At 40.1% G+C, this 26,609-nt stretch overlaps 1 protein-coding gene across 1 annotated transcript in view; it reads left to right on the top strand.

Moving 5' to 3' along the window:
* Positions 1-4,467: 4,467 nt before the first annotated feature.
* The window catches only part of APPBP2 (amyloid beta precursor protein binding protein 2), a 70,947-nt gene continuing 48,805 nt past the window's right edge, over positions 4,468-26,609 (top strand). The window contains exon 1 of the mRNA XM_082678212.1: positions 4,468-4,866. Within this exon, the coding sequence (XP_082534338.1) occupies positions 4,729-4,866 (138 nt within the window). The 5' untranslated portion in view covers positions 4,468-4,728. The remainder of the gene's footprint in view (positions 4,867-26,609) is intronic.

Genomic DNA, 26,609 nt, shown 5'->3' with positions numbered 1-26,609 from the left:
TTATACGTTCTCCCTCTCTTTTGATATACTCTTTTTACTCTCTTATCTTTAACTATCCTCAAAAATTATCAAGTTTTCCACCCCCGCCCCCAGTCTTGAAACCTTTCCCAAGTCTGACTGTGTATCTCATAGAAACCTCATCCTTAAAAAATCCAAAACTGGACCCAAACTCCTCACTATGTTGTTAAGTTCAGTAAATGACCTCACCACATATTTTGTCTTCTAGGTTAAAAATCTGTATCATTTGCATATTTTGACTAAAAAGTTTGGTGGGGAGTCGGATGTGATTGGAATGCCCTTAGGTAGGATAATATCTATACAAGATGGCTCAAGAGTTATATGACTATATCACTTTGTGTATAGTTTACTTTGTTCCCATTTTCTATCTCATTGAAAAGTTACAACTTTTCACTGTCACAAATAAAGAACCACAACTTTGTTTCACAATTTTGCATGTATGTTTTTACATTCTGAAAATTAGAAGATTTCCTAGAACTTGGAGGTATAGTGTCAAGGTGAAATGAACTCACTTATACTGTAATTGCTCAAGTAAATCTATTCGTGTTATTTTCCTATGAACTTTTTTTTTTAAGGATTTTATTTATTTATTTATTTGGCTGCGTTGGGTCTTTGTTGCTGCACGTGGGCTTTCTCTAGTTGCGGCGAGCGGGGACTACATTTTATTGCGGAGCACAGGCTTCTCATTGTGGTGGCTTCTCTTGTTATGGAGCATGGGCTGTAGATGCATGGGCTTCTGTAGTTGTGGCACGTGGGCTCAGTAGTTCTGGTTTGCATGCTCTAGAGCACAGACTCAGTAGTTGTGGCTCACAGGTTTATTTGCCCTGCAGCATGTGGGATCTTCCCCGACCAGGGCTCAAACCCATGTCCCCTGTATTGGCCGGTGGATCCCCAACCACTGTACCACGAGGGAAGTCCTGAACTTTTTTTTAACTCTTATTGCCTTTATTTTTTAAAAAAATTTTATTGGAGTATAGTTGATTTACAATGTTGTGTTAGTTTCAGGTGTATATTTTCCTATGAACTTCACTGCAACTGAAAATACTGTGAGAATTGACCTATTTTGGAACTTTTCTATGACTATTACATCCAAAACCAACTCGTTATCTCCTCACTACTCTCATGATATCCTATGCAAAGTCTATCACAGTATTTCTCACATTATATTGTGATTATTGATTACATGTTTGTCTTTCCAAGAATGGCCCTTAAGCCTTTATTCCATGCACTGGACCAGCACTAGCAGCACAAATACAAAACCACTCAGACCTTCTTTGCTAATTCTCTACTTCTGATTGTCAGGGTTAGTAGACAGACTGCATACAGGGCAGGTTCCAAGTGGATTTCCTCAAAATAAGGACTGGCAAATGATAGGTTTTATTTTCCATTGCTCTTAGGGCCAAATGGGGGTGTTATGTATGTGAATGAAGACAGTAGAGATCAAGAATTGGGGGAGCATCCTAGTAGGTAGCTGTTTGGATTAACTTTGGAGACAGGAAGCCACATGTAGCAAGCAGAGTGAATTTAAAGGGGTCAAGACAAGATGGACAGTAACTATGAACATGTCCAAAAATCTCCTGAGTTTTCTGCAGATATGGGTGATGGTACTGAGGGATGAGAAGTGGGCAGGATTTCCCATCTTCGTTGTTTCCCTAAGTGACAAGAACTGGTTGGCAAAGCCTTGCTCTGTTCTTTGATGGTTGCTAGTATCAGGACCCAGTCATTTTGCCTATGTGATGTGTGCTGCCACAGGTGTGCCTTGATGATTCTATTTATGAGGTCCATGTGATTGTTGGCCTGTGGTTGATGGGTGTTGATTATGTGGATTTAGACTTGGAGGGCTCTGAAAAAGGCTCTTCAAATTTAGGACAAGAATCATTGTTTCCATTCTGATTCTCTTTGGTTAGGCAGTTCACTCTTATAAGTAGTATAGCAGAGCCATTGTCAGAAAGTTAAGAAAACTGTCCAACACAGGTTATCAATTGTCTCATTCTCATGAATGAATTCATATGTTTAGTAATGTATAACCCTGAGAGGGAATAGGTTGACTATGGAGTCTAAAGCGATGGATTCCTGGGAACTTTAGGGGATTGAAATGGGGTGTTCCAGTGACCTGCTGTGGCATAACCACTATAACCTTAGTGATATAAATGAAGAACCATTTTATATGCTCCTGTGGGTCAGGAATTCAGACCAGAGCAGGGATACTTGTCTCAATCAGTTCCCTGATGCTTGGATCCTCATCTGGAAAGACTGGTGTGGCTGAAGGTAACTCAAATGTCTTAGAGATGAGGAATCATCTGGAGGTTTCTTCACTGAAACAACTGATACCTGAGCTGGGATGACTCAAAGGCTGCATTCGGCTGGGATTGTTGACTGGGAGTGCTTACACGTAGCCTCTCCGTGTGGCTTGGGCTTACTCAGAGCATGGTGGCCTCAATGCAGATCATCTTTTTACATGGTGGCTCAGGAATCCGAGAGTGAGTATTCCAGAGAACAGGGTAGACTCCATATGGCCTTTTCTGGCCTAGCATCACTTCTGCGGTACTCCATTTGTTGAAACAGACACAATCCAACCAGAGTCAAGAGCAAGGTATTGCTCAATACTTAGACCCCCACATCTCAATGAAGGGAGAACCTGCAATTTAAAAATGGTCAAAATGTGTATTGCCTCTTAGGATTTTCAGGATTCCTTCTGGACCAAGTTCACATCTCATATAGCTCTGTATAGTGCAAGGCTCTCTGCCAAATTTGAGGCCACCAGTAGTCAAGGGTTAAAGATCTGGTGGACTGTAGGGATTACATTGTGATACAAAGGACCTCTGTCCGCCAAAATGTATAGATGGCCATGACAGTTTAGCAGTCCTCTTCTGTATTCTATCCTTCTGTAGCTGGGAGTGCATGATTCGAGATCTTCCTCTGGCTCTGCTGATCATAGATGATTACTGTCTTCTTGCTGACACACAAATCTGATCCTTTTGCTTCTTTACAATCCTTTAAGGATTCCCTATCATCTCCAAGATGAAGTCCAAGGTCATTAGCATCATATTAGCCCCTTCATGATCTGACCCTGACCACTGAAAACTCAGATGTTATGCTATCATTCAGAATATGAAAGGCAGTATTTATATAATTATTGAGTTCAAATACCAGCTCTGCTGGGACTCGTTAATTTTCTAGAGTACACGGGAGAAGCTTTCTTCCCTCAATTGAGGACAGTCCACAACAAAAATGGCCTAGTTTCCACTAGTTTCTCTGTTCATCCGGTTCACAAGGGCCTGGCCTGCCGATGGATTCGCATTCTGGATTTAGTGCCTTAAGGTAGGGATTCGTTGTTCATGTGAAATTAAAATGTAACTGGGCATTTGTATTTTTTTACTTGCCAATTCTGGCAACCCTACCTTAAGGCCAACCACAGCTTTCCCAGGTTCATGGACTACAGAGTAAGAACTGGTACAGACTGAGAAGAGGACTAAGTGTGTTTCCTTCTTTCTTTCTGACCAAACTATTTAACCATTTAACATTGAAATAGCAGGGTGAACTGGAAGAGCCACTTCCAATTCCTTTAGCTCTAAATGTCAGCACATTATCATCATTGTTTTCAGGTTTTACATTGCTACAGCGTGACTACTAGATTGACAGTGTCACCAATTACGGCCAGTAATTTCCTTGTTAAATTCCTAGAGCAGAAAGATGTTGCATAAAGTTCTTGAAATCACAGACTTGGAAAATTAAGTTACATAAGTAGCAGATATTCAGGCTGAGGACGGAAGGAAACAGATATTTTCATTTCTGTTTTACCACAGTCATATCACAGTTACCATTTAGCCCTTTTTCTCTCACCACTATTTGTAAATCCATAATAAGGCTAACCTTCCCAACAAATTCTTCTAAAGCAGTTCTTTTCCCTTTTTTTTTTTTTTGTAAGTTTCATTTAGAAAAAGAAACATAGTAAAGTTCAAACAGGGCAAATGGTTACACAATGCAAGTCTCCCTTCCATCCTGATCCCTAGTTCCTGGGCCGAAGGTTCCTAACTTGGCTTAGGGACTGGAGTCTAAGGGAGGGTTTCCAGAGTAATGTGAATTCTCTGAATGCATGATTTTTAATGGACTGATAACTCTGCACCCAAACTTCTACCTGAGCCTGGAAAGGGTCCGTGCCTAAGAACCCCCCAAGCAGGATCGGCAGAAAGGACTGATGCGGCCGGTGACTCGGAAGGAGCTGCTTAAAAACCTGTCATAACTTGTCGCAGTGAAAAAAGCTCACCCCCATCCACCGAACTCCAGCGCCCTCGGAAAGTATGTTCCCCGAGGGCGGGATCACGGATCTTTTCTTTCCAAGTTTTTTGCCTGCCGCATTCCTTCCCTCCAGCGCGTCGGCGTATGCTGACGCCATGACGCCGCACACGTAGTCCCGCCCCTGCAGAGAGAGGCACTGGGACGGATCCCAGGGTGCTTGCAAACACGGAATGTGAGGCCTCGGCCCGGTTGCTCCCGGATCCCCGGCCCGCTCTCTACACGGGCCTGCGCCCGCTGCCGCCGCCCCCAGCTCGCCCGGAGGAGCCAGGGCAGCCGCGCCCTTCTGCTGTGTGCCCGCGTGGCCGCCGCCGCCCCTCGGAATCCTCCGGGGCCGCCGAGGAGTTCGCTACGGAGGGAGGCGGGGGCCTTCGGGAGGAGGAGGCGGAGGAGGCGGAGGAGGAGGGAAGGAAGATGGCGGCCGTGGAACTAGAGTGGATCCCAGAGACCCTCTATAACACCGCCATCTCCGCTGTCGTGGACAACTACATCCGCTCACGCCGAGACATCCGCTCCTTACCCGAGAACATTCAGTTCGATGTTTACTATAAGGTACGGAACGTGGGCCAGCATTCTGCTCTCCTGCAGCAACCCCTGGGGCCGCACCCCCTTCCACGTCCGCGAACCCCCGCGTTTAACCCCTTACCCCTTGTAGCAGGGTCGTCTTCCGAGACATATGGGGCGGTGTCGGGGTGACCAGTATAGAAACACCCCATCTGGTAGCCTCTGTCTTGCAAGATCTTGGGCCTTGATGGATACGTCTTCCTAATGAGTCTTTTCCCCCTTTTGGTGTTCCCTCCTACATTGGGGCCCCTTTGGGGAGGCCTTTTGCGTGGACTTCCTCTATTGCGCCCTTGTCCCACTCAGTCCTTCCCTTCTAGCCTGTGTCTTCGGGATGTTTTCTGCCCTCCCTTCCCAATTAAGTGTCACCATCAGTTGGACTTTTCTTTGCTCTTTTCCCCTCCTTTCTAGTTTCTTTTCTCGCCGCCCTCCCCAAGTTTTTTTCTTTTTTCTTCTGCTTTTTGTTCCTTAGCTTTACCTATTTCTGCCTAATTGGGAGGGAGTTGAGGAATTATTGGAAGTAGTCATCTGTCTTATTCGCATCTCTTTTAAAGCTTTGGTTTTTGTATATACTAGGGGTTGAATAGGGGTTTTTATTAACATGGGAGTGGTGATAAACTACTTGAAAGGGGGAAAATCCTTAAAAAAAAAAAAAACTTTAGAATTTAAAGTATGTTCATATATTTGCAAGTTGTAATCTTGCAGCATTCCTAAATCGCTCCCCCTCAGAAATCTGAACAAAAAGTTTCCAAGTCAGTCTCCAAGTAGTTTCAGGGGTAAGTGTCTTTAGACGTGGACAGTTTTGCAGTGTTTAGAGAGGGAGGAGAACTTTATGGACTGGGAGCCTCCCTTTTCCTCTCCCCCCACATTTGAATGTGAACAGTGGACTTATTATTCAGTCCTCTTTGCCTTGAATCGGCGTGGATAACGCCTCTTCTCCTGTAGCCACCCACGCAAAATTTGACTAGAAGTGTGATTTATTTTTTAGATCTAAACACTTCCTCTTGACGTGTGAGTTGGCTGGAACATTGTAAACTGATATTTAACAGATGTGTATGTTCTTATATATGTATGATGTTTTGTGGCAGTTGTTTCATCGGGAAGGTTGCCCACTTCTCCACCCCGAATATTTTTTCAGAAAGCAGCTGACTTGCTGCATTCTACTAAATCCAGCTGCTTTACACCAATTCTAACAATTAAATTTTTTTCCCCCTAGATATTTGGGGAATATTCATTTTGGTCATTTATGTTATTATTTGGGGAGAGGGGAAGTTAGAGAAAAATCTCCCTTTGTTCCAGATCCCTTTGATACATTGATTTACTTTTGTGCATATCTAAGGAAGTTTTGTATATTTAAGATTCATTCCTCCCAAGAAGGATGAGTTGGATTTCTTTCTCAACCTGGGAAACTGCAGCTTTTCGTGTATGCTAACTCTATCTTTTAATAAATCGTGTGTTATCTTTTACACTTTCTAGAGAAAATCATTGGAAATTTAATCAAAGTATATTTAGTGGTTGAATTCCCTCAAAGTACTTGGATATCTTCTAGTAACTTTTATTTCTAATTGAAGCTTTTCATTTATGGATTATTAATAGTGAGTATGAACAGATGGTGCTTTTGCCACATTTTCTGTTTCACATAGTCCACAAAGGTTTAATATGGTGTCTTTTTTGGTACACTTGTACTCCTTAATAGCTGTGTGCCTGTAGGGAATATGGCACTGTGCTAAGGTGAAGGGAGGTGTTTAACATGTGCCCGGAACTGTAAGTGCTTTTACACAGTTATTTTGTTTAAGCCTCACAATTAAACTGTAAAGTGGGGTATAACCCTGTTTTATAGGTGAGAAAGTTAAGTAATTTAGTCTAGGTCTCATACCTAGTATTTAGTTCCTGTGTACCTTGCTTTCTTGCTTAATGTTTACAGTTTCCACTTTTCTCCAATTTAGAGCCAAGGAGAAACTCACAGTCAGATCCCTCCCTCCAGCTGTCCCAACTTCCATCAATAGGCATAGTCATAGACGAAATAATAGTATTTGTGCAATCAAAAATTTCCCCATCCTGATTTACCATAGTCCAGTGTCACTATGTTAGTTTTTGTCAGTAGCTTCAGGTGAAGGCACACTCATAAAGCTTTAGGAAATGGGGTTATGGAATGAATGGGAGTTGAAGAAGTAGACAGGCTGACTGCTCCCTAAAAAGGGAAGGGAGAGAGGTATTGATATTTAGAAAGGGTAAAATGTGAAAGTTGTTCTTTTTTAAGAATGGAAGATGTTAGAATATATTTATTGGCTGAATGGCAGAAACCAAAACGGAATGAGAGGTTGAATATACAAGTAAGGCAGGAAATAAATTATGGAGCAGAGTCCTTGAGTAGGAGTGTTAAATTAATGAGCCTTGCCCCTTCCTTCACCCTGCATAAATTAAGGTATTAGTCTTTTTAAAAAAAATTTATTTTAATTTATTTATTTTTGGCTGCATTGGGTCTTGGTTGCTGCGCACGGGCTTTCTCTAGTTGCGGCGAGCGGGGGCTACTCTTCGTTGCGGTGGCTTCTCTTGTTGCGGAGCATGGGCTGTAGGTGCGCGGGCTTCAGTAGTTGTGGCTCGCGGGCTCTAGAGCACAGGCTTAGTAGTTGTGATGCGTGGGCTTAGTTGCTCCACGGCATGTGGGACCTTCCCGGACCAGGACTCGAACCCGTGTCCCCTGCATTGGCAGGCGGATTCTTAACCACTGCGCTACCAGGGAAGTCCAAGGTATTAGTCTTACATTGGAGTTGAGGAAGGAATACTTCTTTCTCTAAGATCAGATGCAAAGAGTTAAAGACATAAAGTGTCTACATAACTAAGTTTGCAAAGAATGGTAGTTATGAATTAGGAGGTAAGATCATCTGCTGAGAACCAGGGATAGAAGTGGTGGCTTTTATGTAGAAAGGCTAAACAGAAGTTAGAAATGGCTACTAAGTTATATAGAAAGGGAGGCTCAGTAAAAATATGTTTTAAAAAAATGATAGGAGATATAGATGGTTCCATAAAAGAGTATCCTACAGGATAATGTCTTTGAATCAGAATGGGTTTTCTCTAAGGGTACTCAACAATTTGGGTATAGAAGTACATAAAGTGAATAGAAAGCATTGTAAAATTGTAGACAAACTGAAGGCAAATAGAGTGAAGGGCTGGGTTCTTCAAAGAGTGAAGTTTATTAACTTTTCTTTTTATTGTAACTGCTGAATGGTCTGTTTTATCCTGTTCCAATTACAGAATTTTCCATAGAGTTTTAAGTTTTGACCCAGTGAAGTGTTTCCATAATGTGTTCTATTTATTGTTTTCAGTCTTAAACTTAGTAATTTGGGATTTTAAAAAATTATTATTGTAAGTCTCATGCTGAAAACCATACAAATTAATGCCTGATTTAGTATTAGAGTTGAATTAATTTTTTCTTTTTCTGTGTTTATTTCCATTCTTAGTTATAAACAGCCTCAACTAATATTTTTTTTTGATTGGCTTGTAACAAATTGAAAAAAAATTCTTGCAACGTATTTGACAGCCAAAGAGTTAATATTCTTTTCACATAAAAAACTCTTAGGCTTAATAAATTGAGAGCAAAAACTTTAGGGGAGGCAGGGCGTAAAAAAACATAAATAGCCAGCCATACCATGTATCTGGATGAGAAGGTAATATGTTATAAATATGTCCACTCATGTCAGTTTAAGCTGTGAATTTATTACAACTTGAATCAGAATCTCAGAATTTTATTGGGTATAGGAAACTGATTAAATATATTTATATGGAGGAATTAATTACATGAGAATAAATGAGCCAAGGAAATTTTTAAGATGTACAGTATTTAGGATAGTCAAGTGTATTAGAAGGCTATATATTTTATTTTATTTTATTTTATTTATTTATTTTTGCGGTATGCGGGCCTCTCACTGCTGCGGCCTCTCCCGCTGCGGAGCAGAGGCTGCGGATGCGCAGGCTCAGCGGCCATGGCTCACGGGCCCAGCCGCTCCGCGGCATGTGGGATCCTCCCGGACCGGGGCACGAACCCACGTCCCCTGCATCTGCAGGCGGACTCTCCACCACTGCGCCACCAGGGAAGCCCAGAAGGCTATATAGTTTAAAACAACATGGTATTGGCACAAGAACAGCAAAGAGGGAAATTGATTTATAGAACATAGTAGACAGAACATTACTAGAACATAGAAGACAGACTAGATAGAAACCAAAGCATATTTAAGAATATATTACATAATAAAGTTATAGGACAGTGCTGTATTTTAAATAAATGGGGAAAAATTGGTTATTTGGGGGGAATGTTAGACTTCTACTTCACACCTTATACCAAAATGAATTCCAGGTGAATTAAAGATTTAAATATGGCAAATGAAATCATAAAAGTATCAGAATAAAGTGTTGGGTATCTTAGAGTGGGAAATGACTGAAATTCTTTTTTAAAGAAATTATTGAGGTAATTTACAAATTTAAAAAATGTCAAACTTTATAAAAATGAGTAATGTAAAACGTGAAGTCCTGTTACTCATCTTGCCAACACTAATGCTGTCTTGGCATAGAGAAGGCTTTTCTAAGCCTGAAACCAAAACCCAGGAGGAAAAAAAGAAATTGATACTTTTGAGTACATTAAAAAATAGGGGGAAAATTGTAAGCACATTTTTTAAAAAGACTATGTAAATGGCAACATTTGTCACATGAAGAGTGAATTTCCTAATACAGAAAGATCTAATACTAATTAGTATGTAAAGGACAACCAACTTGTTTTCAGAAGACCTGAACAGCTAGCTCATACAAGAAGAAAACATCTAATACTAATCATAATAAATATCAAAAGATGCTCAGATGAAATGCAAATTAAAATGCAGTGTCAAGCCAAGTCAACCATGAAGAAGAAGGAAAATCTGGAGGGCTTACACCATCAAATATCAGGCTGTAACAAGATAAGATGGTTTTGGCACATGGGTAGACAAATAGGCCAATGGAGCAATACAGTCCAGAAACAGACTGACACATGTATACTGTCAGCTGGTTTATAATAAAAGTGACACAGCAGTACAATGGAGAAAGGAAAATCAAATAATGGTGTTGGTCAGTTAGATATCCATGTAGGGGGAGAAGGATCACGATCTTACCTTATATCATACACAGTTACCATTTTTGGGTGGATTGCTGATCTAAATGTGAAAAAACAGTTTTTTAGGAAAAAAAGTTTTCACTGTGTCAGCAAAGATTTATGAGATAGGATACAAATGAGCTAAATATAAAGATAACTTGAAAAATTGGACTACATTAAGATCAAGAATATCTATTCATAAAAAATACCATTAAAAGGGAAAAGCTGGGGCTTTCCTGGCGACGCAGTGGTTAAGAATCTGCCTGCTAGTGCAGGGTACACAGTTCGAGCCCTGGTCCAGGAAGATCCCACATGCTGCGGAGCAACTAAGCCCGTGCGCCACATCTACTGAGCCTGCGCGCCACACTGCTGAAGCCTGCGCACCTAGAGCCCATGCTCTGCAACAAGAGAAGCCACCACAACGAGAAGCCCACGCACTGCAGTGAAAAGTAACCCCCGCTCACTGCAACTAGAGAAAGCCCACGCGCAGCAACAAAGACCCAGTTCAGCCATAAATAGATAGATAGATAGATACCATTAAAAGGGAAAAGCCGGGGCTTCCCTGGTTGCGCAGTGGTTAAGAATCTGCCTGCCAATGCAGGGGACATGGGTTCGACCCCTGGTCCAGGAAGATCCCACATGCTGCGGAGCAGATAATCCCGTGCGCCACATCTACTGAGCCTGCGCGCCACAACTACTGAAGCCTGCGCACCTAGAGCCTGCGCTCCACAACAAGAGAAACCTCCGCAGTGAGAAGGCCGCGCACAGCAACAAAGAGTAGCCCCCCGCTCACCGCAACTAAAGAAAGCCCGCACGCAGCAACGAAGACCCAACACAGCCAAAGATAAAAATAAATAAATAAATTTATTTTTGAAAAAGGGAAAAGCCATGCCACAGAGTAGAAGATATTTGTAGCACATATATCTGACAAAGGAATCATCCTGCATCTAAAGAACTAGAAATTAAGAAAATAAGAACCCATTTTTTTTAATGGAGAAATAACTTCAATAGACATCCAAAAGGGGACATTCCAAGGACCTGTCAAACATTTGGAAAAATGCTCAACCTCATTTTGTCTTCAGGGAAATCGCTGTCCTCCTGTACTTTCCTCAGAATGAGTAAATGAAAAAGAAAAAAGTGTTGGTAAGGATATGGAGCAATCAGAACTCTCATATACTGTTAGTGGGAATGTAAATTGATAAACCATTTTGGAAAACTAGCATCATCTACTAAAACTGAACATATATATACCCTATAATTCCATCTCAAGATATATACACTTAAGAACGTTCAGGGAGTCCCCTGGTGGTCTAGTGATTAGGATTTGGTGCTTTCACTGCCATGGCCCAGGTTCAATCCTTGGTTGGGGAACTGAGATTCCACAAGCTGTGCAGTGTGACCAAAAAAAAAAAAAAAGGTCATAGCAATACTATTCATGATAACCAGAAAGTGGAGACTATCCCAATGTCTATCAGTAGGAGAATTAATAAATAAATTGTGGAGTAGTCGTATAGTAGAATATTTTGCAATGAAAATGAATGAATTGCAACTGTTAGAAACCATATGGATGAATCTCACAAATGGTATTGAGTGAAAGAAATCAGTCATAGGAGTATGTATCAGAGGCTCCCAAACTCTCTCCCCTCATAGCACCCTTAGGCCAAAAGAAATACCTAACAGTTCTGTTCATTAAGTAGATATAAACAATTAATAATACTTACGTCCTAACAACTTAAGAGCCATTAAAAGAATAGTGCACAAAAATTGAAAGAACAAAGAGTAGTGTACTTCATTCTTAAATAACCACAATTACTTATTACTGGGTTGTGTGTGTTTGTCGGGCACTGTACAACTTCTCACATCTTGGAATCGGATTGGTCACCACCATTCCATTTTCTGTTCCATAATGATTTTTGCACATTACTTTTATTATAGCAACCACTGAAAATGCTGCTTCACAAAGATAAGATGTTGTTGAAAGGAATATAGCAATCTAGTATTTGGCATGGTTTAATACAGATGTGGAATATTGTTTCTTTCAAACTTCAAATATCTTGCAATGCCCCAGGGAACCTTGGTGCAGTTTGGAAAATGTGGATATGTAGTGTGATTCCATTTGTTTAAAGTTCAAAAACAGGCAAAATTAATCATAAGTATTGTAAGTCAGGAGCAGTTATCCTTGGAGGATAGTGACTATGCAGAGGCACAAAGGGAGATGTCTGGGATTCTGATAATATTCTATTTTATGATCTGTATGTTGGTTATGGGTGTGTTCACTTTGTGAAAATTTATTGAGCTTTACATTTTATTCTTTCATTTTCTTTTTAAAATTATATACATATATATATATATATATATATACACACACACACACACATATATATAGTTTTTTTTTTCGGTATGCAGGAGTCTCACTGTTGTGGCCTCCCCCGTTGCGGAGCACAGGCTCCGGACGCGCAGGCTCAGCGGCCATGGCTCATGGGCCCAGCCGCTCCGCGGCACATGGGATCCTCCCGGACTGGGACACGAACCTGTATCCCCTGCATCAGCATGCGGACTCTCAACCACTGCGCCACCAGGGAAGCCCCATATATTTTTTAATTAATTATTTTTAGCTGCATTGGGTCTTCGTTGCTGCATGTGGGCTTTCTCTAGTTGCCGCGAGCGGGGGCTACTCTTTGTTGCGCTATGTGGGCTTCTCATTGCGGTGGTTTCTCTTGTTGTGGAACACGGGCTCTAGGTGTGTGGGCTTCATTAGTTGTGGCACGTGGGCTCAGTAGTTGTGGCTCACGGGCTCTAGAGCACAGGCTCTGTAGCTGTGGTGCACGGGCTTAGTTGCTCCGTGCCATGTGGGATCTTCCCGGACCAGGGCTCGAACCTGTGTCCCCTGCATTGGCAGGCGGATTCTAAACCACTGCTCTACCAGGGAAGTCCTAAATTATATATATTTTTTATTGAAGTATAGTTGCTGTACAATATTATACAAATTACAGGTGTACAATATAGTGATTCACAATTTTTAAAGGTTATACTCCATTTATAGTTCATATAAAATATTGGTGATATTCCCTGTGTTGTACAATATATCCTTGTAGCTTATTTTGTACATAATAGTTTGTACCTCTTAGAGCTTTATATTTTAAATATGAATTGTGCACTCATCTATGTGTATGTTATACTTCAATAAAAAGGTTTAAAAATTAACATTCGTCTTCACTTACTAGATTGTCATGGTTTAATCATTCAAATAACTCATACCCTTTAATCCACAATACCATTAAATTTTTTTTTTTTCCTACAGGAATGCTTGTTGACTGTGCAGAAAATTCTATTTGGGAATATTAAGTACAGTATTGTTTATGATGGCAAAAATTGGAAACAACTACATGCTAATCAATCAGGAATGGAATATCATACTGCAGTTAGAAAGAATGAGGATGCTGGGACTTCCCTGGTGGTCTAGTGGTTAAGACTCCGTGCTTCCACTGCAGGGGGCACGGGTTTGATTCCTGGTTGGGGAACTAAGATCCCACATGCCACGTAGCGTGGCCGAAAAAAAAAAGAAAGAAAGAATGAGGATGCTGTGTATACTGAAGTAGAGAGCACATGGGGAGAATAAAAAGCTTGTTACAAAGTAGTGTGAATAATATAATCCTGTTGTTTTTAAATGGAGGAATATATGTGTACATTTGTATATGTGTTGAAAAAAATTAGAGGAACACAAAATTTCATACTGTTTATTCAAGGGATAGGATTATAGTCATTTTTAACTTTGTACATATATTCTCTCTTAAATAAATTATATCCATTTATTGATGTTACTATTGGCTTATTGTAATATTCTAAGTAGAATAAATTCCTCAAATTATCAATTTTATCATGCTCGCTATATTACCTTTAAAAAGTTTTAAAATTAAAATAATTTAAAATGTTTCCTTAGCTTCCAAGACATTTGAGAGTAGGAAAAGAGAATCCACTCAAACATCCTTTGACAGAGTTCTTTAAAGAAACTTGGATCAACAAAATTATTTCCTAAAGTATCTTCCAAATATTCGAAAATCCAGGAGCATTATTAATATTTTAATTTAGTAGGCTGTGTTTTACACTTAATATTGATAAAGATCTCTATTTTTAAAAAAGATAACAAGCAAAGTACTTATTATGTTATGTTGTTCTTGTTTATTTTCTTTTTTTTATACTGCTTGGATTTTTATGACTGTATTATTTTGATATATAAAAGAAGTAAAATTGAATTTTTAAGAATAAAATATCTGGGACATGAAGTTGTACTAAGAGGGGAATAGCCTAAAAATTGATATTCTAAAATATTAGCGTGACCAAGAAATAAGTTGAGGGACTTCCCTGGTGGCTCAGTAGTTAAGAATCCTCCTGCCAATGCAGGGGACACGGGTTTGAACCCTGGTCCAGGAAGATTCCCCATGCCACGGAACAACTAAGCCCTTGCGCCACAACTACTGAGCCTGCGCTCTAGAGCCCGCGAGCCACAACTACTGAAGCCCGCGCTCCTAGAGCCTGTGCTCCGCAACAAGAGAAGCCACCGCAGTGAGAAGCCTGCACATCGCAATGAAGAGTAGCCCCTGCTTGCTGCAACTAGAGAAAGCCCACATGCAGCAATGAAGACCCAACGCAGCCAAAAATAAATAAATAAAATTAATAAATTTATTTTTTTAAAAGTCTTAAAAAAAAAGAAATAAGTTGAGGTGATTGGTTTAAAAGAAAAGTAAATAATTCAACTAACTAAGTAGTTAATTCACTAGCTAGCCAGGTCAGCAAGTGTGAGAGAAAGCTCACATTCTCAAAATTAGGAATGAGAAAGTAAAAACAACCATAGATACAGTGGAAAGGGGAAAAATAGCTTTTTAAGTTATAGAATAGCTTCTTTAGATGTACAGTAGCTTATGTAATTCTGTGCTAATCAGTCTGCAAACCTTACTGAAATTTTGTTTCTAGGAAGATACAAATGATCCAAGAGAGAAGTTGATAGACTAAAAACTGTAAAAGAATTGAGAAATTATACTTTTCTCTTTGTTCACATGCCTCCTCCCTCAGCAGACAAAACTCGCGCCAATTTTAGATACTTTCTTGAGTATATTCAAATAACATTTGATATTACTGGTATTTAAGTGATTTTCAGACTTATTTCTGGAGCTGTATGCTACATATTCAACATTCTTGAAGGGCTAACCAATACAGTTAGAATAAGAAAAATCCAGCAAAATCAAGTGAAAAACTACAATAAGATAATTCAGTAGGAGGATGATTACACATTTATAATTAAAAATTTGATAATTTTTTTATATGCAATATAGGAAAGAATATGTTTTACTCGTTAAAAGAAAACATGCCATGGAGTAAATCCAAAAAGAGGGGTACAGAAATCTGAAGGTCTTCAGTAAGTGTAGAAGCAGCATATTTTCTTCTTAGATTGGAAGATTCAGAGTTTTAAAGATATGATTTCTCTCTAACTCTTGTGTCTTGGAACCAAGTTTAATAACTTAAAAATGTGTAATGAAAAAAAAAGTTTTTAACATCCATAATGGAGAATTAAAATTTAGGAAACATACTGAAAACTCCTGCAAATCACTAAGAAAAAGAGGACCAAAAAGAAACGTGTTGTCATGTTGACAGTGATTTTCTCTAGATGGTAAAATTGAATGAATGTTATTTTTTATAAATTCTTTTCTATATTTTCTAATTTAAAAATGTATATGCAGTTCTGGGATCAAAGGGAAAAAAGTTTTAAAGTTGGCTATCTAGAATACAGAATGAGTTTTTTTTGTTTGTTTTTTACAATTAAAAAAAAATTGCAGTATAGTTGATTTACAGTGTTTCAGTTGTAGAGAATGAGTTTTCTTATAGAGGCAGAATGTTTTGTTATAACCATACTATCTTCTTTCTAGTGCTTCATGGATACACTCCTAATTTTCACCAAGATTGGTAGTGAAGGTTTAAGAAGAGAAGTTGAGAAACTTCTTACCCAAATGTAGAGATCACTGATACATATTGAGTTTTATGTGGCTGGTTATCACTGTTGGTTAGATTGTACATCCAACTAGTTTTTTGTTTTGACCTTCCATTTGTACCATGGTAGCATCTTCTACCATTAACACAATCATGGTATCTTGAAAATTATGCCATTGACCCATCACGCGAGAGACAGAGTTAGAGAATCTGTGTATTAGACATAAGTTCATTCTTGTAATGATTGAGGAAAAAACTCAATTTCTCTTTTAATGGATGGCAAATCTAGTATCTTTATATGTGGACAGTGTATTTAAACGTTAGGAAAGGGTTACCTTCCCATTTGAGAGTTAACTGTTTCTTGTGCTTTAAATAATGTGAACATTTCCACTTAACCTTTTGCTTACTTAACCAATAAGCAAAGCACCTTGCCCTGGAAGATACAAAAATCATGTTGGTCAGTTGTATTTTTTTTTAAAGTATGACATAGAACCAATGAGTGGAACAGCTGAGCAATTAAAATGTTATAAGAAGCAAGAAATTAAAATATTTGGTTTACCTCCAGAAGAAAGCATTTATTGGGTTGGCCTAAAGGTTCCTTTGGTTTTTAGGTAAAAATAAAAGACACATTTTTCATTTTCATCAAAAACTTTATTAAACAACATATTCACCATTTTGTTCCACTACCTTCTGCCATTTTTCAGGCAGCTTCATAATTCCTTCTTCCCAAAACATTTTATCTTTTTGTGTAAAGAACTGTTCCAGGTGCTTTTTACAGTCTTCCAGGGAATTGAAATTTTTTTCATTAAAAAAATTTTGTAAAGACTGAAATAAATGGAAATCTGGAGGTGCAATGTCTGGTAAATACAGTGGAAGAATCAGAACTTCCCAGCCAAGCTGTAACAGTTTTTACCTGGTTATCAGAGACATGCAGTCTTGCGTTATCCTGATGGAAGATTATGTGTTTTTTTGTTGACTAATTCCGAACGCTTTTCATTGAGTGCTGCTTTCAGTTGTTCTAACTGGGAGCAGTACTTTTTGGAATTAATTGTTTGGTTTTCCGGAAGGAGCTCATAATAGAGGACTCGCTTCCAATCCCATCATATACACAACATCACCTTCTTTGGATGAAGACCGGGCTTTAGTGTGGTTGGTGGTGGTTCATTTCACTTGCCCGACGATCTCTTCTGTTCCACGTTATTGTACAGTATCCACATTTCATCACCCGTCAAAATTTGTTTTAAAAACTGAACATTTTCGTTACATCTAAATAGAGAATTGCATGTGGAAATATGGTCAGGAAGCTTTTTTCGCTTAACTTAACGTGAAACCCAAACATCAAAGCGATTAACATAACCAGGCTGGTGCAAATGATTTTCAACGCTTGATTTGGATATTTTGAGTATGTCGGCTATCTCCTGCATGGTATAATGTTGATTGTCCTCAATTAATGTCTCGATTTGATTGCTTTCAACTTCAACTGGTCTCCCCGACCGTTGAGCATCATCCAGCGAGAAATCTCCAGTACAGAACCTCGCAAACCACTTTTGACACGTTCCATCAGTCACAGCACCTTCTTCATACACTGCATAAATCTTTTTTTGTGTTTCAGTTGCGTTTTTACTTTTCTTGAAATGATAAAGCATAATATGCTGAAAATGTTGCTTTTTTCTTCCATCTTCAATATTAAAATGGCTACACAAAAATTACCCAATTTTGATAAGTTTTTTTTTAATGCTCGCTGATACGACAGCTGTCACAATACTATCTAACAAAATTGTTTCGAATGAAGTTAAAGAAAACTAAGTGCTATTAGAGCCATCTTACAGGAAAAAACGAATGAACTTTTTTGCCAACCCAATGCTTTTTAATTAAGTGTGTGTTATATTAAAATACTTCTGTGGTACTTTAATCCAAGAATGTGTAATCTGACAACACGTTAAGATTGTAATCAAACAACAGATAAAGGACATTACATGTAATTTACAATGTAATATGAGAGCAAAGTAAAGGAATATCAAGTTACATGCCAAAGTTAATTTTTTCGGAGCTACATTTCAAGTGAATTTTGAGATTAGAGAACAATAATAAATGTATCCTATGTGTGTTAAACAAAACAAAATATTACTTTATTTTTATTTATTTTCTTTTGGCTGCGTTGGGTCTTCATTGCTGGGCACGAGCTTTCTCTCGTTGCAGCAGGCAGGGGCTACTCTTTGTTGCAGTGAGTGCTCTCGTTACAGTGGCTTCTTTTGTTGCGGAGCACGGGCTCTAGAGCACAGGCTCAGTAGTTGTGGCACATGGCTTTAATTGCTCTGTGGCATGTGGGATCTTCCCAGACCAGGGCTCGAACCCGTGTCCCCTGCATTGGCAAGCAGATTCTTAACTACTGCGCCACCAGGGAAGTCACTAGACCATAGTTTTGAACTTGATTTCTTTTATATCTTTTTCTAAACCTTTCTGAGTTGTTTTTTGTTTGTTTGTTTTTGTTTTTTTGCGGTACGTGGGCCTGTCACTGTTGTGGCCTCTCCCGCTGCGGAGCACAGGCTCCAGACACAGAGGCTCAGTGGCCATGGCTCACGGGCCCAGCCGCTCCGCGGCACGTGGGATCCTCCCGGACTGGGGCACAAACCAGCGTCCCTCGCATTGGCAGGCGGACTCAACCACTGCGCCACCAGGGAAGCCCCTGAGTTTTTGTTTTTGGGAATAAGCCTAGATTATTTTGGGTTGGTTTTGTTTTGTTTTTTGTTTTTTTTCTTTTCCATTATTATTTATCATGGGATATTGAATATAGTTCTCTGTGCTATACAGTAGGACGTTGTTGTTTGTCCATCCTATTATATATATAATAGTTTACATCTGCTAATCCCAAACTCCCAGTCCTTCCCTCCGCCCTCCCCCTCCCCCTCGGCAACCACAAATCTGTTCTCTATGTCTGAGAGTCTGTTTCTGTTTTGTAGATAGGTTCATTTGTGCCATATTTTATATTCAACATGTAAGTGATAGCCTATGGTATTTGTCTTTCTGACTGACTTCACTTAGTATGATAATCTCTAGTTCCATCCATGTTGCTGCAGATGGCATTATTTCATTCTTTTTTATGGCTGAGTAGTATTCCATTGTGTATATATACCTCATCTTCTTTATCCATTCATCTTTTGATGCACATTTAGGTGGTTTCCATGTTTTTAGCCTAAATTATTTTGTATGCTAATTTGATATTAACACTAAACTGTTCACTCAGCCTGGTAATTTTGGATTGGCTGCAGAGCAGCCATGTCAATTCAAAATCCCTTGGGGTAAGGCAGGCTTTCATCCCTATCTTTAGCTCCCAGAGAGTTCTCCGGTTTGGGGGATGTCTTGTATTGCCATTGCAATAGCTGCCTTCAGTTTTCTGTAAAAATTTTACTTTAGGGGACTTCCCTGGTGGTGCAGTGGTTAAGAATCCGCCTGCCAATGCAGGGGACATGGGTTCGAGCCATGGTCCGGGAAGATCCCATGTACCGCGGAGCAACTAACTCCATGCACCACAACTACTGAGCCTGCACTCTAGAGCCCGCAAGCCACAACTACTGAAGCCTGCACGCCTAGAGCCCGTGCTCTGCAACAAAGAGAAGCCACCGTAATGAGAAGCCTGCACACTGTGATGGCGAGTGGCCCCCACTCGCCGCAACTAGAGAAAGCCCGCGCGCAGCAACGAAGACCCAACGCAGCCAACAGCAAATAAATAAGTATGCTGTTGGCTGCGTTGGGTCTTCGTTGCTGCGCGCGGGCTTTCTCTAGTTGCGGCGAGTGGGGGCCACTGTTCGTCGTGGTGCGCAGACCTCTCACTGTCGTGGCCTGCCTTGTTGCGGAGCACAGGCTCCAGACGCGTAGGTTCAGTAGTTGTGGCTCACGGGCCTAGTTGCTCTGCGGCATGTGGGATCTTCCCAGACCAGGGCTCGAACCCGTGTGTCCCCTGCATTGGCAGGCGGATTCTCAACCACTGTGCCACCAGGGAAGCCCTAAATAAATATTTTTTAAAGAAAGAAAATTTTTCTTTAGTCTCTGAAAGTCCTTGCTTCTAAAATATCACCAGGAGTTTCACCCATTTATGTATTAAAGATATTAAAACTTGCACAAATGTGTTACTAATATTTTACTTACTTTTATTGTATGTTTAATTTTTATTTACAGTATTTTATTTTATTATTTATTTATTTTAAAAATTTATTTATTTGTTTCTTTTATTTTTGATTGTGTTGGGTCTTCATTGCTGCGCGCAGTCTTTCTCTAGTTGTGGTGAGCAGGGGTTACTCTTTGTTGCGGTGCACGGGCTTCTCATTGCAGTGGCTTCTCTTGTTGCAGAGCACAGGCTCTAGGCACACAGGCTTCAGTAGTTGTGGCACGTGGGCTCAGTAGTTGTGGCTTGCAGGCTCCGAGTGCAGGCTCAGTAGTTGTGGCACATGGGCTTACTTGCTCCGCGGCATGTGGGATCTTCCCAGGCCAGGGCTCGAACCCGTGTCCCTTGCATTGGCAGGCAGATTGTTAACCACTGCACCACGAGGGAAGCCCTATTTACAGTATTTTATATTCATGGACATTTTTGGTGTTTATCACGTCACATATCTCTTCCTTTATGATTTTTGCCTGTGGTATATAATGCTTAGAAAGGCAGTGTTACCAGGTAGCTTTTAACACTGCCATGATTTAATTGTTTAATATTTAAAACTTCGATAAATCTGGAATTTATTTTTGTTCTATTTTATCAGGAGGTACCTTACTTTGTTTTCCCATTTTTATGCACTCTTTATTAACTAATTTTTTGTTTCTTTCAGTGATTTTTAAAATGCTTCCTTTATCATATGTTAATTTTTTTATGTATACTAAAATCTGCTTTTGAACTTTGCGTTTTGTTCCATTGATTAGTCTACATACCTGTACAGTATTGTTGATGTTTTTACATAATATTTTTATTGTCTGTTTCATATCTTTTGGGAGATAATTTACCTACTTATAAAATAAACTTGTTTTTTCTTATTTTCCTTAAGGTACCAGTAGCTAAAAGAAGTTGCTAGTCCTTTGATAGCCTCATTACCCAGTGGGTGCAAAATTTATTTATTAAAAAAATTTTTTGTATTGGAGCATAATTGCTTTACAATGTTGTGTTAGTTTTTGCTGTACAATAATGTGAATCAGCTATATGTATACATATATCCCCTCCCTCTTGAACCTCCCTCCCACCCCAATGCCCCCCACCCTGTCCCACCCCTCAGGTCATCACAGAGCACCGAGCTGAGCTCCCTGTGCTGTACAGTAGCTTCCCACGGGCTATTTTATAGATTGTAGTGAATATATGTTGGTGCTACTCTCTGTTTGTCCCACCCTCCCCTTCCCCTCCCCCGGGTCCACAAGCCCATTCTCTACATCTGAATCTCTTTTCCTGCTCAGAATTTAATATTAAAACACATGTAATAATGAACTAAAATAAGTCAAATTTTAAAAATTTGGTATAAGAATCATTACCAAAGAACCTAGAGCCTCAGTTTTCTTTCTTCTAAGCTCTACTCCATAAGATGTGTGACTCTATGAAGGGATTAATCTTCTATTATTTCTTCTTTTTTTGCCTGTGCTTTGTGGCATGAGGGATCTTAGTTCCCTGACCAGGGATCCAACCTATGCCCCCTGCATTGGGAGCATGGAGTCTTAACCACTGGACTGCCAGGGAAGTCCCTCTTCTATTATTTCTATAAAAATGTTTTAAATTGCCCATTTTATACTCTTTCTTACTTCCTGATATAAAACCGTCTAAAAGCATTGTACTGTAAGTTATTAGGAACATGGATGTAAGGATAGACTGCTTGGAGCCAGATTGTTGCCTTGCCGCTTTTTTTTTTTTTTGAGGGTACGTGGGCCTCTCACTGTTGTGGCTTCTCCCGTTGCGGAGCACAGGCTCCGGACGCGCAGGCTCAGCGGCCATGGCTCACAGGCCTAGCTGCTCCGCGGCACGTGGGATCCTCCCGGACCAGGGCACGAACCCGTGTCCCCTGCATCGGCAGGCGGACTCTCAACCACTGCGCCACCAGGGAAGCCCCTTTTTTTTTTTAATTGAAGTATAGTTGATGTACAATATTGTGCCAATCTCTGCTGTACAGTAAAGTGACTCAGTTATACACATAGAGACATTCTTTTTTAATATTCTTTTCCATTATGATTTATTACAGGATATTGAATATCATTCCTTGTGCTATACAGTAGGACCTTGTTGTTTATCCATTCTCTATGTAATAGTTTGCCTCTACCAAACACAAACTCCCAGTCCATCCCTCTCCTTCCCCCGTCCTCCTTGGCAACCACAAGTCTGTTCTCTATATCTATGAATCTGTTTCTGTTTTGTAGATAGGTTCATTTGTGCCATATTTTAGATTCCACCTATAAGTGATACCATATGGTATTTATCTTTCTCTTTCTGACTTCCTTCACTTAGTGTGATAATCTCTAGTTGCATCCATGTTGCTGCAAATGCCTTGCCACTTCTTAATTATGTGATTTAGACCAGGTTATTTAACTTTATATGTCTCAGTTTCCTCATCTGTGGAAGGACAGAGTGAGTTGCTTATGAAAAGCACTTAGAACAGTGCCTGGCACATACATATAAGATCTCTGTAAGGATTTAATGCTCTTTTTCTTCTGGATTGGTATTCAAAAATCCCATTCATAAAATTCAGAAATTTTCATTTTGGGGGATAAGCCTAGTAAGGATTTTTTTTTTTTTGAATTATAGTTGCTGTACAGGAAAGGATGATTTGAAACAGTTAAGTCACTACTCTCTCCCCAGAATTTAAATGCGGACCCCTTTTTAGCTAGAAAAATTAAACAGCTGAGAGGAAAAAAAAAAGCTTGTGTTTGTTAATAGGCATACTTATACTTAAAATTGTAACTAAGGTTACTACTTTCCTAAATTTTAGTTTCAAATCCATTTGTTAGGAAATTTTCAGTATTAAAGGGATACTATGAGTTGTAGAACATATAAAGTTTTGTTTAATTGTCTTTATTTGACTAGTAAGTGTAGGCAAAAAAAGTTGTACAACTTTCCATTTCTTCTATCTTACAAAAGAAATTCTAAGCCTTAAGTTTGCTAATGATGAGTTACTTTGATAAGAAACTAAGGTTTTTTGGTCCTGTACTGTTTTTGGAGTATGTGTGTGTATATTTTGATAAGTGCATTTGTTTTTCTCCCTCAAATCAGAAATGTATCACATTGTTAAGCCCCCAAATAGGATGTGATTATAAATTCTCAGCTTTATTTTCCCTGAGTTATTCTTCATTGGTTAACTGTGAAGGTATATGTGATGGAAGGGAATTTTATCATATACATTCCCAGAAGCTTTTTTTTTTTTTTTTTTTTTTGGCCACACTGTGTGGCTTGCGGGATCCTAGTTCCCTGACCAGGGATTGAACCTGTGCCCCCTGCAGTGGGAGCGTGGAGTCCCAGCTACTGGACTGCCAGGGAAGTCCCTGTTTTTCTAACCTCAGAAAACATAATCATCTCCAAAAATAGCAAATCTTTCTTTATGAAAGTTTATGGTTAAGATGAATATCCAATCACTGTTTGAAGATAACATTTCTGCCTCCCCTTCCTGAGCACGTGGCACTCCCTGTCCCCTCTCCCTTCCAGCAGTCATTATTGATTTGTATTCCTGTATCTACCTAATCTGACCTGGCCTCCATTATGAATAGTGATTTATGCCCAAGAGTTTGCTAAATGAGTTTGTAGTATGTTTTCCCTGTGCAAAGTTAACTGGCCCATTTGGCAGATGAATTCAGAATCATGTCCTCTTTCTGAAACCCATGTTTTTGTCAAATGAACTAAGTGTTAAGTGCTTACTAATGTAAAATGAGTTGATATAATAAAATTCCTGCCTTCTAAGGCACTGTATTTATATAGCTATATAAATTCAGTAACATTTGGTGAAGTTGAGGCAGGGGAAAGAGGGGCAGTAGTATTTTTTTTTTAACTGTGTACATGTATTTTTTGGGATAAACATTTAACACATTTATTAAAATACTATTTTAAATGGAAGTTTTAAAAAATCAGACAGATCTTGAGTTGCAGTGTCAGGGACAGTGCTTCCGCACACGGCCCGGCCCGCTGAGCTGAGGTGTCAGCGCAGCCATTTCTCACTAGGCACTCTGATCCAAAGTGCCGGGTGTGAGGCCTCTGCATGAAGCACCCTGTGAACAAGTGAAACTAGACAAAGCACAAAGGAAAAGAAAAAAAAAAAAGCAAGCTCTGCAAATCCTCTGAAAAAAATGCCTCTGCACCTCTAGCTCTTGCGGAGATTGGTGTCTTCAGTGGAGTCTCCTATTTCAGGGGGACCTTCAAGATGGCAGAGGAGTGGGATGTAGAGATCACCTTCCTCCCCACAAATACATCAAAAATACATCTACATGTGGACCAACTACAGAACACATACTGAACACTGGCAGAAGACCTCAGACGTCCCCAAAGGCAAGAAAATCCCCACGTACCTTGCAGTGTGGCTGACAGGGTCTTGGTGCTCCGGCCTGGTGTCAGGCCTGCGCCTCCAAGGTGGGAGAGCCGAGTTCAGAACATTGGACCACCGGAGACCTCCCCGCCCCACGTAATAGCAATCGGTGAGAGCTCTCCCAGAGATCTCCATCTCAACACTAAGACCCAGGTCGACCCAACAGCCAGCAAGCTCCAGTGCTGGACACCCCATGCCAAACAAACAGGAACACAACCCCACCCATTAGCAGAGAGGCTGCCTAAAATCATACTAAGTTCACAGATACCCCAAAACACACGGCCAGACGCGGCCCTGCCCACCAGAACACAGGCACCAGTCCCCTCCACCAGAAAGCCTACACAAGCCACTGAACCAATCTCACCCACTGGGGGCAGACATCAAAAACAACAGGAACTACAAACCTGCAGCCCATGAAAAGGAGACCCCAAACAAAGTAAGTTAAACAAAATGAGAACACAGAGAAATATGCAGCAGATGAAGGAGAAAGGTAAAAACCCCCCAGACCAAATGAAGAAGAAATAGGCAGTCTACCTGAAAAAGAATTCAGAGTAATGAGAGTAAAGATGATCTAAAATCTTGGAAATAGAATAGAGAAAATACAAGAAACGTTTAACAAGGACTTACAAGAACTAAAGAACAAACAAACAGTGATGAACAGCACAATAAATAAATTAAAAATACTCTAGAAGGAGTCAATAGCAGAATAACTGAGGCAGAAGAACGGATAAGTGACCTGGAAGATAAAATAGTGGAACTAACTACCGCAGAGCAGAATAAAGAAAAAAGAATGAAAAGAATTGAGGACAGTCTCAGAGACCTCTGGGACAATATTAAATGCACCAACATTCGAATTATAGGTGTCTCAGAAGAAGAAGAGAAGAAGAAAGGGTCTGAGAAAATATTTGAAGAGATTATAGTTGAAAACTTCCCTAACAAGGGAAAGGAAATAATCAAGTACAGGAAGTGCAGAGAGTCCCATACAGGATAAATCCAAGGAGAAACATGCCAAGACACATATTAATCAAACTATCAAAAATTATATACAAAGAAAAAAATATTAAAAGCAGCAAGGGAAAAGCAACAAATAACATACAAGGGAGTCCCCATAAAGTTAACAGCTGATCTTTCAGCAGAAACTCTGCAAGCCAGAAGGGAGTGGCAGGACATATTTAAAGTGATGAAAGGGGGCTTCCCTGGTGGCACAGTGGTAACGAATCTGCCTACCAGTGCAGTGGACACAGATTCAGTCCCTGGTCCCGGAAGATCCCACGTGCCACAGAGCAGATAAGCCTTGTGCCAAAACTACTCAGCCTGTGCTCTAGAGCCTGCGAGCCACAACTACTGAACCTGCGAGCCACAACTACTGAGCCTGCATGCCACAACTACTGAAGCCCACATGCCTAGAGTCCGTGCTCCGCAACAAGAGAAGCCACTGCAATGAGAACCCTATGCACCACAACGAAGAATAGCCCCTGCTCGCCACAACTAAAGAAAGCCTGTGCACAACAATGAAGACCCAGGGGCTTCCCTGGTGGCACAGTGGTTGAGAATCCGCCTGCCAATGCAGGGGACATGGGTTTGAGCCCTGGTCCAGGAAGATCCCACATGCCATGGAGCAACTAAGCCTGTGAACCACAACTACTGAGCCTGTGCTCTAGAGCCTGCGAGCCACAACTACTGAGCCCACGTGCGACAACTGCTGTAGCCCGTGCACCTAGAGCCTGTGCTCTGCAACAAGAGAAGCCACTGCAATGAAAAGCCCGTGCACTGCAAAGAAGAGTAGCCCCCTTGCGCAGCAACGAAGACCCAACACAGCCAAAAATAAATAAGCAAATATATAAATTTATTTAAAACATAAAAAAACAGTGAAGACCCAAACATGGCCAAAAATAAATAAGGAAATATCAAAAAAAAAAAAAAAGAAAAACCTACAACAAAGATTACTCTACCCAGCAAGGACCTCATTCAGATTTGACGGAGAAATTAAAACCTTTACAGACAAGCAAAAGTTAAGAGAATTCAACACCACCAAACAAGCTTAACAATAAGTGCTAAAGGAACTTCTCTAGGCAGGAAACACAAGAGAAGGAAAAGATCTG

Source organism: Grampus griseus (assembly GCF_964374135.1).
Source record: "Grampus griseus genome assembly, chromosome: 20".
Lineage (NCBI taxonomy): Eukaryota > Metazoa > Chordata > Mammalia > Artiodactyla > Delphinidae > Grampus > Grampus griseus.
This window is presented reverse-complemented; position numbering and strand designations above follow the sequence as displayed.